Genomic DNA, 12,187 nt, shown 5'->3' on the forward strand with positions numbered 1-12,187 from the left:
AGAAAGCTGAAACTGGATCCTTTCCTTACTCCTTATACGAAAATTAATTCAAGATGGATTAGAGACTTAAATGTTAGACTTAATACCATAAAAACCCTAGAAGAAAACCTAGGTAATACCATTCAAGATTTTTTTTAAAGAAAGAATATTATTATAATTAGTATGTGCAACAGTTTCGTGGGTTTGGTTTTTTCGTTTATTTCTTGTCTTTGGTTATTTTTTCTTTCAGTAATTTTAGTCTATAGAGTACTTGAAAACAATTTCAAAAATAGGTGAATTTCTATATTAAGCCCAGTGACAAAAGAAAATGTATTCAATTCATGAATTCTGTTCTTGTTTATACTTAGATTTAAGTCAATTATTTGAATTTTTACTTTAGTTAATATTCTTAAAACTGAGGTCACGGCTGGGCACAGTGGCTCACGCCTATAATCCCAGCAACTTTGGGAGGCTGAGGTGGACAGATCACCTGAGGTTGACAGTTCGAGACCAGCCTGACCAACATGGAGAAACCCCGTCTCTACTAAAAAATACAAAATTCGTCAGGCATGGTGGCACATGCCTGTAATCCCAGCTACTCGGGAGTCTGAGACAGGAGAATCACTGAAACCTGGGAGGTGGAGATTGTGGTGCGCTGAAACCATGACATTGCACTCTAGCCTGGGCAACAAGAGCAAAACTCCATCTCCAAAAAAAAAAAAAGAAAAGCAAACTGAGATCACACAGTCATACTACCAGATATTTTTTAAACTAGAAAAGAATAAGAGGTTATAGTTTTTCATAAGAAAACTGAAGCCCAGAAAAGTTGCCCAAACTCACAAGATCACAATGAACTTTCACAGTTCATTACTCTTTAGTCAAATTACTGCTTTATTGTAGACAGTTACTTAAAGTCGACGAAGTACATTTTTCATTTAAATATAACTTAGAGTCTATTGCAAATTTTTTGAAGAATAGTATTTAAGTGCCTATTGTTAACCACTTTCATTTTAGTTTTTATAAGAATGGGCTAGACACGGTGGCTCGTGCCTGGAATCCCAGCATGGTGGGAGGATGGATTGAGGTCAAGAGTTTGAGACCAGCCTGAGCAGCATAGCAAGCAATATTAATTCTGTCTGTACAAAAAAGAAAAAAAAAAAAAAGGTAGCCAGATGTGGTGGCACATGCCTGTAGTCCTATTTGGGAGGCTGAGGCAGATGGATTGCCTGAAGTTCAGAATTCAAGGCTGTAGTGAGCTATGTTCACACCACTGTACTTACTCCGGCTTGAGTGACAGAGCAAGACCCTGTCTTAAAAAAAAAAAAAAAAAAGTATGGAACCCTACTTTTTCCAATAGTTTTAAATTTTAAGTTTTTAATAATTTATCAATTTAATGAAGTATAAAGATATCTGTCATAATTTCAGGAATTTGTCTTCATTTCAGATTGATACCTCATTAATTATCAAACCTGTAAATTTCTCTTTTCCATATTCACCACCCTGCGTTTGTTTTAAAAGTTAGTATTTGATTAAATAATTTTTCTCTCCGTAAAAAATTTCAGTTCAAATTATACATGTTGATATTTTGCTTTGAATGTATAAAGCAAAAATTATAAAATTTAAGTGTATTTTAAAGTATGTCCTACTAATTAATGGGAAATAGCACTCATATGGATATGGAATCACAAGTAAAGTTTAAAATATCTTTTTTTCGTGTTATAAAATTGTTTTCTGAATTTTTATCTTTTCTGTTCTCAAATTGCAGTGTGGACTCCAATTGCATTGACAGTGTTTTTAGTGGCTGTTGCAACATTATGTAAAGAACAAGGAATAACAGTTGTAGGAATTTGCTGTGTGTATGAAGTGTTTATTGCCCAGGGGGTAAGCCAAATTATAAATATATAAATTTACTTATTGATATGTTTTATCCTAATTGAATCAGATTTTATTTTCTTTTATTTTCTAAATGTATCATTATGTAAATTAATGTGTTTACCAATAATAATACTAGAAATCATGTTTTATCCTCATATCTACTGAAAATTACTTAACATTTTATGATACTTTAAGTGTTTTAAGAACTGTGTTTTAAATTTCAATAATGGAATCATTAGGCAGCTTGGAAAAGTATGCAATAATACTGTACAGTATAATTCATTATTGCGTAAGACTGTTGAGCTCAGTTTTATTCATTATTAGCTTCACACATTCTTCCACATTAATTTCATAATTATACTTATATCTAATCTTGCAATTAGAAAGTACTACAGTATTGAAAACATTGAGATATGTTGTTATTTGTTGCTTAAAACGTTTATTTTCTTTTTCAGTATACTTTGCCATTATTATGTACTACTACTGGACAGTTTCTCCGTGGAAAGGGTAGCATTCCATTTTCTATGCTACAGACATTAGTAAAACTCATTGTCTTGATGTTCAGTACGTTATTACTTGTTGTAATTAGAGTCCAGGTTATTCAATCCCAACTTCCAGTATTCACCAGGTATGAAATTCTGGTTCTTTGTTTTCTGCATTCTTTTTTTTAACTTTGGATTTTAATGTTCATAAATGTTCCAGAAAGTATTTTATTTACTTTGTTTTTTAACAGTTTTATTAAGCTATAATTAACATATTTTTTAAACTGCATATGTTTAAAATTTACAGATTGGTAAATTTTGACATATGTATACACCCTTAAAGCCCCCACAATAAAGATAATGAATGACCCATCCCAAACTGGTTAAGTATTAAGGTTAGTGTTAATTTAGTCTCCTCTATCCTTAGTGATTTTTGTCAACTCATTCTGTCAGTTACTGAGAGAGAGATGTTGAAATCTCTGACTATACTTGTATATTTCGCTGTTTCTCCTTGCACTTCTATCCGTTTTTGTTTTACATGTTTTTGAAGCTCTGCTATTAGGTGCATAAAGAACTAGGATTGTTAAGTCATCTTGAGGAACTGATCCCTTTGTCATTATTAAATGAGCTTCATCCCTAGTAATAGTCTTTACTCAGAAATTCACTTTTTCTTATCCCAGCTATCTTTTGTTAGTGTTATGTGGTGTATCTTTTTCCATCTTTTTACTTTTTACCTGTCTATGATTTATGTATAAAGATTTCTTGTAGCGTGCATACAATTTGGTCTTTTGTTGTTTGGTCAGATAATCTGACTTTTAGATGGTATATATCATGATTTATATTTAATATGATTATTGATATAGTTTGATGGAAATCTGTCATCTTGCTAAAATTGTTTTATCTTTGTCCCATCTATTCTTTGTTCCCTTTTTTTTCTCTTTCCGCCTTCCTTTGGATCCTTTTTTAATATTTCATTTTATCTCCTTGTTGGCTTATTAGCTATAAATCTTGGTTGTTTTAGTGTTGCTTTAGGGATTTTAGAACATCCTCTGCTTATCACAATTTACCTTCAAGAATATTCTAATTTTGAATATATGTATAAAATGAAAAATATCAGTATATATAGTATTAATATCATATATAATATACATTTTATATATGTAAGAACTTAGCTTTTGTGCAGTTTGCATATGTTTTCCTTGAACATACATTGCTTTAAACAATTGTCTTAGAGGAATTTAAATAATAAAAATATTTTACATTAACCATGGAGTCACCATTTCCAGTGTTCTTTATTCCTTTGTTAGGTAAGATTTTTATATGGTACTGTTTTTCCTTTTGCCTGAAGGAATTTTTTTAGCACTTCTTGATTAAAAGTATCTGGTTTTCAAAGATAATTTCTCTGGGTGGAGAATTCTACACTGACTTTTTCATTCAGTATTCTGAAAATGTAAATCTACTGTCTTCTGGCTTATGTTGTTTTCAGTGGGAAAACCTCTATCATCCTTACCACTTTATGCTAATGTATGTTATGTGTATTTTTTCTATGCCTTTTTTTAATATTTCCTCTTTATCATTGTTTCTTATGTATTTATGTTTCTTGTGCTTAGTCAAACTGAGCTTCTTGAAATCTGTAGGTTTTAATGTTGTATAAATTTTGGAAAATGTTTAGTCTTCAAATATTTTTGCCATCTTTTCTTTTTCATCTTTTTCTTGTATGTCACTTAAGTATATTTAAGTTTCTTGAAGTTGTTGCACTGATTTTTCCCTCAATCTTTACCATTTTAGTTTGGATAGTTTCTTTTGCTATATCAAGTTAACTAGTCTTTTCTCTGAATATCTAATCTACCCTTCATTTCATCTAATTATTTCTTACCTGTGAATCTGTCTTCATCTTCAGAAGGAAGTCTGATTTGAGTCTTCTTTTGTATCTTCTATATCTCTACATGTTCTATTGCTTTAATGTCCTTGCCTACTAATGTCATTCTTTGGTCAGTTTTTATCGAATAAATTTTCTCTTCATTGTAGGTTGTATTTCTCTGCTTCTTTGCATTCCCGGTGATTGTTGAACAGATACCATTTGTGAATTTTATCTTAATGTATTCTATAACTTTTGAGTTTTATTCTGGAATGCATTTCAGTTACTTGGAAAATGTTTTATCTTTCACTCTTACTTTTTTTCTTCTATTTTTTTGAGATGGAGTTTCGCTCTTGTTGCCCAGGGCTGGAGTGCAATGGCGCGATCTCAGCTCACCGCAACCTCCACCTCCCAGGTTCAAGCGATTCTCCTGCCTCAGCCTACTGAGTAGCTGAGATTACAGGCATGCGCCACCACGCCCGGCTTTTTGTATTTTTAGTAGAGACAGGGTTTCTCCATATTGGTCAGGCTGGTCTGGAACTCCCGACTTCAGGTGATCCGCCCACCTTGACCTCCCAAAGTGCTGGGATTATAGGCATGAGCCACCACACCCAGCCCAGTCTTGCTTTTAAGCTTTGTTTTGTGGAACCACAACAGCATTTAGGATAAGACTAATTTCACTTCACTACTGATGCAAGATCTTTTTGACTATTCGATGTGAACTGTAAATTATGATTTATTATTTTTATCTGAAAAAAAAGTATGAGTTGTGAGATTCCATATGAAAATTTTGAAATGATATTATTTGTTCAAATAGTACTTATTTTTATCAGATATTTGGTATGTTTTTAGGAAATCAAGTCAAATAAGTGATAGTACTTGATTTTTCATTGGCTTACTCATTTTAAAGTGAGAAAATGGGTCTTTTAAGTACTATATATTATAGCCAACAAAATTTAGAACACAGGCTAAACTAATGAAATGTATATATGTCATGGCCTGGGAATAGATAAACTATGGTATAAGTTTTTGTTAGTATTTACTAAGAGAAAAAGTAGAACACAAATTGTTACATAGCCCTACACAGTTACTACTTTGTACTAGAAGTTTGGTTTTTAGCTTCCTAGGAGTCAAAGAGGGAAGAAAGCTTCTAGGTGATAATGGTTTTCTCTCTCCGTGATAGGAGAAAAATATACTAATTTTTTCCAGGAAGCATAATTTTTAATTAACATTTAGCTCTAAAAGAAATATCTCATGTAGGAAAGCATTGGTGTTTTCAAAAGTGATTCATACAACACATACAACAATAAATCTTATACAACTTTTTGTTACTACTTTTAATCAAAAGGTTTAATGGAACACTTTTGCAGTATTGTAATATTATAGGATGCATGTCTGAACTATTCTAATAATAAACAGAAATGGATGACCTGCTTGCCTTTCAAATAGTCCTTCATAAATATCACTTCTCTGAAGTAGATGTTTCATAAAGTTTTGATAGTTTGAACTCTAGCAAGAGTCTGAGTTACACATAACATTTATCTGTGTCTTCTGTTTAATAAGATGATATATAAAATGTTTATTGTTTAGTGTTTTATTTATGTAAATAATTCTGTATTTTAAAAGTTTTATTGGTAATCATTTTTTAAATCCTTTATACAGGTTTGATAACCCAGCTGCTGTAAGCCCAACTCCTACAAGGCAACTGACTTTTAACTACCTCCTTCCTGTGAATGCTTGGCTTTTATTAAATCCTTCGGAGCTCTGCTGTGATTGGACCATGGGAACAATACCACTTATAGAGTCGTTACTAGATATTCGAAATCTGGCCACATTTACTTTCTTTTGTTTTCTGGGGACTTTGGGAGTATTCAGTCTCAGATACTCTGGTGATTCCTCCAAGACTGTTTTAATGGTAAGAAACTTTTCTTAACTTTCCAAGTGATGTTACATTCAGTTGAATAAGTAAGAAACTACCTTTAATTCAGCAAAACCATCTTTTTAGAAGCATTCCTTCTTTTGTTCAACAGCATCCCAATTTATAAAGATATTTCAGTTATCCCAAAATTCGCAGTTAATTTGCAGGCATAATTTGACATATGTTCAGCACATAAAATATTTCTTACCTTTATCCAACTAAATTATATACTTTTTGAAGAAATTGATTATACTGTATTTTATTTGTTTTCTTGGCACAGAGAACGTCATATAAGATACACAACTAGCAATACAGAGCTTTTCAGTTCTCATGAGCAAGGTGGTTTTTATTACTCCCTTAGATAGCTTTTACTATGTTCAGAGAACTCTGATTATTTGAAAAGTTCGTGTGTGTGTGTCTGTGTGTGTGTGTGTGTATGTGTGTGGTTATTTCTCTGTACTGTTTTTTGTTTTTTGTTTTTTTAATTTTCTTACCCTGCCTCATTTCATACTCGTAAGGGTTCTGTTTTCTCTTGCTTTTAATTATTAAAGACAGGCCCGGTGCGTTGGCTCATGCCTGTGATCCCAGCATTTTTAGAGGCCAAGGCAAGTCGATCATTTGAGGCCAGGAGTTCAAGACCAGCCTGGTCAACCTGGTGTAACTCTCGTCTCTACTAAAAATACAAAAATTAGCTGGACGTGGTGGTGGATGCCTGTAATCCCAGCCACTTAGGAGGCTGAGATTCACTTGAACAGGAATCACTTGACAAGAATCACTTGAACCAGGGAGGTAGAATTTGCAGTGAGCCGAGATTGCTCCACTGCACTCTAGTCTGTGTGACAGAGCAATACTCTGTCTCAAAAAAGTAAAAATAAAAATGTATTGAAGACAATAGGATATATTCTCAGGCATTTATTATATGTCAGAAAGTATGTTTAATGAATTGCAGATACATAATTTTTTGCTGTAGCTGCTAGATTTATTCATTTAATTAAAAACAGACTTTACCCTTCGTACAGTGCAGCATTTTAGGCACTGAGGTTTTGATAGTAAATACACAGTTCACGTTTCCAGAGAACTTACATTCTAGAGAAATTTGAATGTCTGAGATACAGAGTAGATTGAAAGATTGTGTTTTCTATTATCCTTGAACATGTTTGCCTTACTGTTGAAACATCCTGTTGGACATTTTGAACAGCACTTTTTGTCTGGAGTTCATAAAAGATACTTAAGCTACACATAGAAATTTTATTCATTAACATAGAGATGGTAATTGAAACCAGGATGTAGATAAGGTGGACTGTAGATGAGGTTATAGAGCAGCATTTCTCAACTGGGGTTTTGTCAGTTCTGTCAAAGATGGTAGCTGTTAACATTCTAGATGCACAGAAGTTCACTCATACTCATAATGGAAGCCTTAGAGTGTTTGGTGTTAATTCTCCCCAGGAAACAGTTGAGTGGGCTAAATACAGTGAAAAGAGAAGACATCTACAACTAGGTCTTGAGAAACTCCTATATTTAGATGTTGAAGAGAAGGATCCTAAATAGGAGACATATCAAATGAAGAGAAAGGTAGGAAAGTGTATTAAGAAAGACCAAACGGTTAACATTAACAGATGCTCTTGAAGGGGAAAGTGAGATCTAGAATCTGTTGGATTGGACCTCTTTTAGTCTGTAGTTACTTAAAGGAAATTTGTTTCTGTGCGGTGAGTGATTTGATAAGAAAGTGAAGAGAGCTAGTATAGATAACCTGTAGGAATAAGTTAACTTTGTTTCAAAGGATGGGATAAACTTGATTTATTTCCTACCTAAGTAAGGGAAGACTATGCTGGTCAGGCAGTGGTTTCAAGTCAGACTGCTAATCTTATGTAGGGCTTGGGGGAAGCATTGAGATCTGGCATTGGTAGACCTTCAGAGGTAGGAGGGAGTGATGTCAGGGAGAGACTGTTGATTGATTGGCATATAGAAGCATTTTTGTTGGAATACTCAGCTACTCGGCTGACTTTTAGAAGAATGTGGATATCCCTGATGGGTTGGCTTGCAGGAACATATTTATTAAGTTGAAATGTTGATTGGTTAAGTGGTGGACTTAAGTTGATTAGTTAAGCAGGCTACTTGATACTATGGCAACAAAATCTTTCCTAAGATCATGGGAACTTGTTTTGTACCTGAGGTATGTAACGAATAGGGAAGGTAGCTTAAAAGATGTATTGTTAAAGATGTTTAAGGCTGGAGAGACAAGAGCATGTTTAAATATATAGATAGGAAGAATACAGTTGATTAGAAAGTGATTAATAAATTAGAGAAGGAATAATTGTTAGTGAAGTTTATGAGGAGCAGGAGATATGGAGCACAGGTTTGGCCTGAGATAGAAGAGACACCCCTTATGTTACAAGAAGAAAGAAAATGAATGTGGATGTTGGTAGGTTTAGCAGCAGGAAATTGAAGAAATTCTTGTTTTATGGCTTTAGCTTTCCCTGTAAATTAGGAAATGTAGTTGCCTGGTAAAAGTGACATGAGTCAACAGTTTGAGAAAACTAATGAAGATTCAAAGCAGTCAAGAAGAGTGGAACTTTTGGCCGGGCGCGGTGTCTCAAGCCTGTAATCCCAGCACTTTGGGAGGCCGAGACGGGCGGATCACGAGGTGACGAGATTGAGACCATCCTGGCTAACACGGTGAAACCCCGTCTCTACTAAAATATACAAAAAACTAGCTGGGCGAGGTGGCGGGCGCCTGTAGTCCCAGCTACTCGGGAGGCTGAGGCAGGAGAATGGCGTAAACCCGGGAGGCGGAGCTTGCAGTGAGCTGAGATCCGGCCACTGCACTCCAGCCTGGGTGACAGAGCGAGACTCCGTCTCAAAAAAAAAAAAAAGCGTGGAACTTTCCAGAGAAACCTAGAAATCCTAAACAGTCTTAAGGATAAATTTGAACTTGGTGCTCATGCTTTTATGATAGTATTAATCTGTTCAGCTTAGGGACTTTCTCTAGCAGCGCATTGCCACTCTGATAAATACAGACAAAAGAAATAAATGGTAGAATACATCCAAAGCTGGAGTTTTGCTAAAAGAAAGTTTAAAAAAAGGAGAGGTAGGGGAATTAAGGTTTCTGCAAATAAAATAATGGTGCATGTAATGTAAACTGAATTTAAAATGCATATAAAAATGGAACAGCTGTGGCCTTAAGCATAACTTTACTTTCGGTATAGTCCTAATAAATGTGCTATTTTTTATGGTGATATTTTCTGAAGATCTCTGGAAGGAATAAGTAGAACAAAGTAGTACCTACCAAAGACCAGATACCATCTTATGCACTTATTAGATAAGATGTCATATATTTGTCAACAGCAAAATGTAAGTCGTTATTAATCCCCATTTTATTTGTAAAGAACTAACTGGGTTCAGTGGCTCATGCCTGTAATCCCAGTGCCTTGGGAGACAGAAATGGGAAGATCAATGGAGGCCAGGAGTTTGAGACAAGCCTGGGCAAGATAGTGAGATCCCATTTCTAAAAAATTTTTTTTAATTATCTAGGCATGGTAGTGCATACCTGTAGTCCTAGGTACTTGGGAAGCTGAGGCAGGAGGATTGCTTGAGCCCAAGAGTTCAGGGGTGCAGTAGACTATGATCATGCCACTATACTGTATCCTGGATGACAGACAAGACCCTGTCAAAAAAAAAAAAAAAAAAAGGAAGAAGAAGAAAAGAAAGACTCTTGAGGCAACTGAGTGGTTTGCCTTATGTAGGAAATGAGAAGTAAAGCAGATTTGTCTTGAACTCTTTGCTCTTTCTACTAATATCCTAACATTTAAGGACAGTTTATATTACTGGAAGAAGGAAATTAAAAGATAGTGGTAGTTAACTAGGTTGACATACATTATTAGAGAGCATATTAGGACTTGTGAATAAGTTAATCATTAGAGGACCTATAGATTTTTCCTGAGAGATTTTTTTTTTTTTTTTTTTTTTGTATAGCTTATGCATCAGTCTACAATACACTTTTGGGTGAATTTAACACTTAATTCCTTCAAATGAAATTGCCTTAGGGCGGCCATGAATTAATAAGTATAATTTTTTTTTCAATGAACTACATACATATTCAGGAACTTTATCTGTTTCACATTTTTTGTCAAGCATTTCTGGGAAATGGAAAGTGAATTCTATGCACTCTTAGTTGTTCTTACCTTTTTGATTTAAAAAAACTGAAGTGTCAGACCTATAAATTGGTATGATGGTGACCAGTTTGATGGTAGTGATTTTCCTCAGATTCAGTGTTGCCTTATTACAAATCATTAATGTGTGAACTTTTGTGGAGAGAGTATTCTTTTCAATGTATATACCTCTGTATTTCACAAATTAAGTCAAATAGAAAAAGACATTCTTTCACCTTAGCCCATTAGAAGAGTCTCAAACTTGTGAAGCTAAAGTTTTAACTTGTTTATTCAATTAGGTACTATAAAACAAATCACGGTAACAAAATATGGAAGCAGATGTCCATAGAAACAGATTTCCTAATAGTGACCAAACTTATTTCCTTCACAAGCTATTTATGTGCTAGTGTTTTGTGGGTGTATAATGTGGAAACCACATGTCATCCCATTTTCAGAATGGTAAGAAATCTAAACATTTTTATGATGTTTCATTTCATTGTTCAGTGTTATATTAGTAATTTTAGAAATTCTTATAGAATGAAAGACTGTTCATTTAAAGGGGGTCAGTTTTATTTTTATGCATACACCAAGCTTCTAGTTAAATACATTTAACCTTTCAGGATGTTATGTGAAGTAATGCTAAGGTACAGTAGTCTGCTGTCTTGTCTGAACAACACCTGATTTTGTTCCCTCAGTTTCCAATATCCTGCGGTTCCTTAAAGTAGTAAAGTTGTAAAAATTGACGTGTTTAAATTTTTTTTAATCAGCCTTTGTAGTTTTGATTTGTTGAAAAACCTATTAGCATATTTCATTATCATCTTATTTTTACCACACGCACATAGCTAGATGTGTAAAATTTTTATTTGTTTAATTTATATTCCTCCTAACTGAAGTTTTATGCTTTTTACCAACCTTTCCCCATCCTTCTCCCTCTAACCCTGGTGACCACCATTTACTCTACTTCTGTGAGTTCAACTTTTACAAATTCTACATACAAGTGAGATCATGTGTTATTTGTATTTCTGTGGCTGGCTTATTTCTATTAACATGGTGTCCTCCGGTTTTATCCATGTCAAAATGACAGGATTTCCTCTATTTTAAGGCTAAATAGTATTCCAAAGTGTATATGTACCACATTTTTTTCATCCAGTAATCTGTTGATGGATACTTAGGTTGTTCCCATATCTTGGCTATTGTAAATTGAATAATGCTGCAATGAACAGGGGAGGTCAGATCTCTCTTCGACTTACTGATTTCATTTCCTTTGGATCTATACCCAGTAGTGAGGATGCTGGATCACGTGGTAGTTCTATTTTTAATTTTTTGAGGAGTCTCCATACTGTTTGCTTAATGGCAATGCTAATTTACATCCTACCAACACTGTGCAAGTGTTTCCTTTACGTTCTTGCCAACATTTGTTATCTTTTGCCTTTTTGATAATAGCCATTCTTACAGGTGTGAGATGATATCTCATTGTGGTTTTAATTTTCACTTCCCTAATGATAGTGATGTTGAACATTTATATACTTGTTGGCCATGGGCATGTTGTCTTCTGAGGAATATCTGTTTATCTCCTGTGCCCATTTTTTAAATTGGGTTGTTTTCTTATGATTGAGTTGTTTGAGTGTGTTATTTTAGATACAATTTCAAAAAGTACTTCCACTTTTTATTTAACTAGATGAACCTTTATTGTTTAATTTTTCTTAAAGATGTGAATATTTACATTAATTAAAGTTTTTATATTTTACTACGCAAGCGTATTCTTTACAGAAAACCAGTGAGATATAGCTAATTATGCTTCTCAAATTTAAAATGCTGTAATGGTTTAGATTTTAATTTCAAGGAGTAATCACTTCCAAGCACACCTAGAAATCTTGTTTTCGAAGAAAGTTCATAGATATCTTGTAATTATAACTTCTAGAATTCA

The 12,187-nt window shown here is 33.9% G+C and overlaps 1 protein-coding gene across 1 annotated transcript in view; it reads left to right on the forward strand.

Annotated features, from left to right (window-relative positions):
• TMTC3 (transmembrane and tetratricopeptide repeat containing 3) overlaps nt 1-12,187 on the forward strand; it is a 57,511-nt gene that overhangs the window by 17,924 nt on the left and 27,400 nt on the right. Inside the window, exons 5-7 of the mRNA XM_011965447.1 lie at nt 1,745-1,860; nt 2,310-2,482; nt 5,857-6,109. Of these exons, the coding sequence (XP_011820837.1) occupies nt 1,745-1,860; nt 2,310-2,482; nt 5,857-6,109 (542 nt within the window). The remainder of the gene's footprint in view (nt 1-1,744; nt 1,861-2,309; nt 2,483-5,856; nt 6,110-12,187) is intronic.

The sequence above is a fragment of the Mandrillus leucophaeus genome, unplaced genomic scaffold (assembly GCF_000951045.1).
Source record: "Mandrillus leucophaeus isolate KB7577 unplaced genomic scaffold, Mleu.le_1.0 Scaffold726, whole genome shotgun sequence".
Classification (NCBI taxonomy): Eukaryota; Metazoa; Chordata; class Mammalia; order Primates; family Cercopithecidae; genus Mandrillus; species Mandrillus leucophaeus.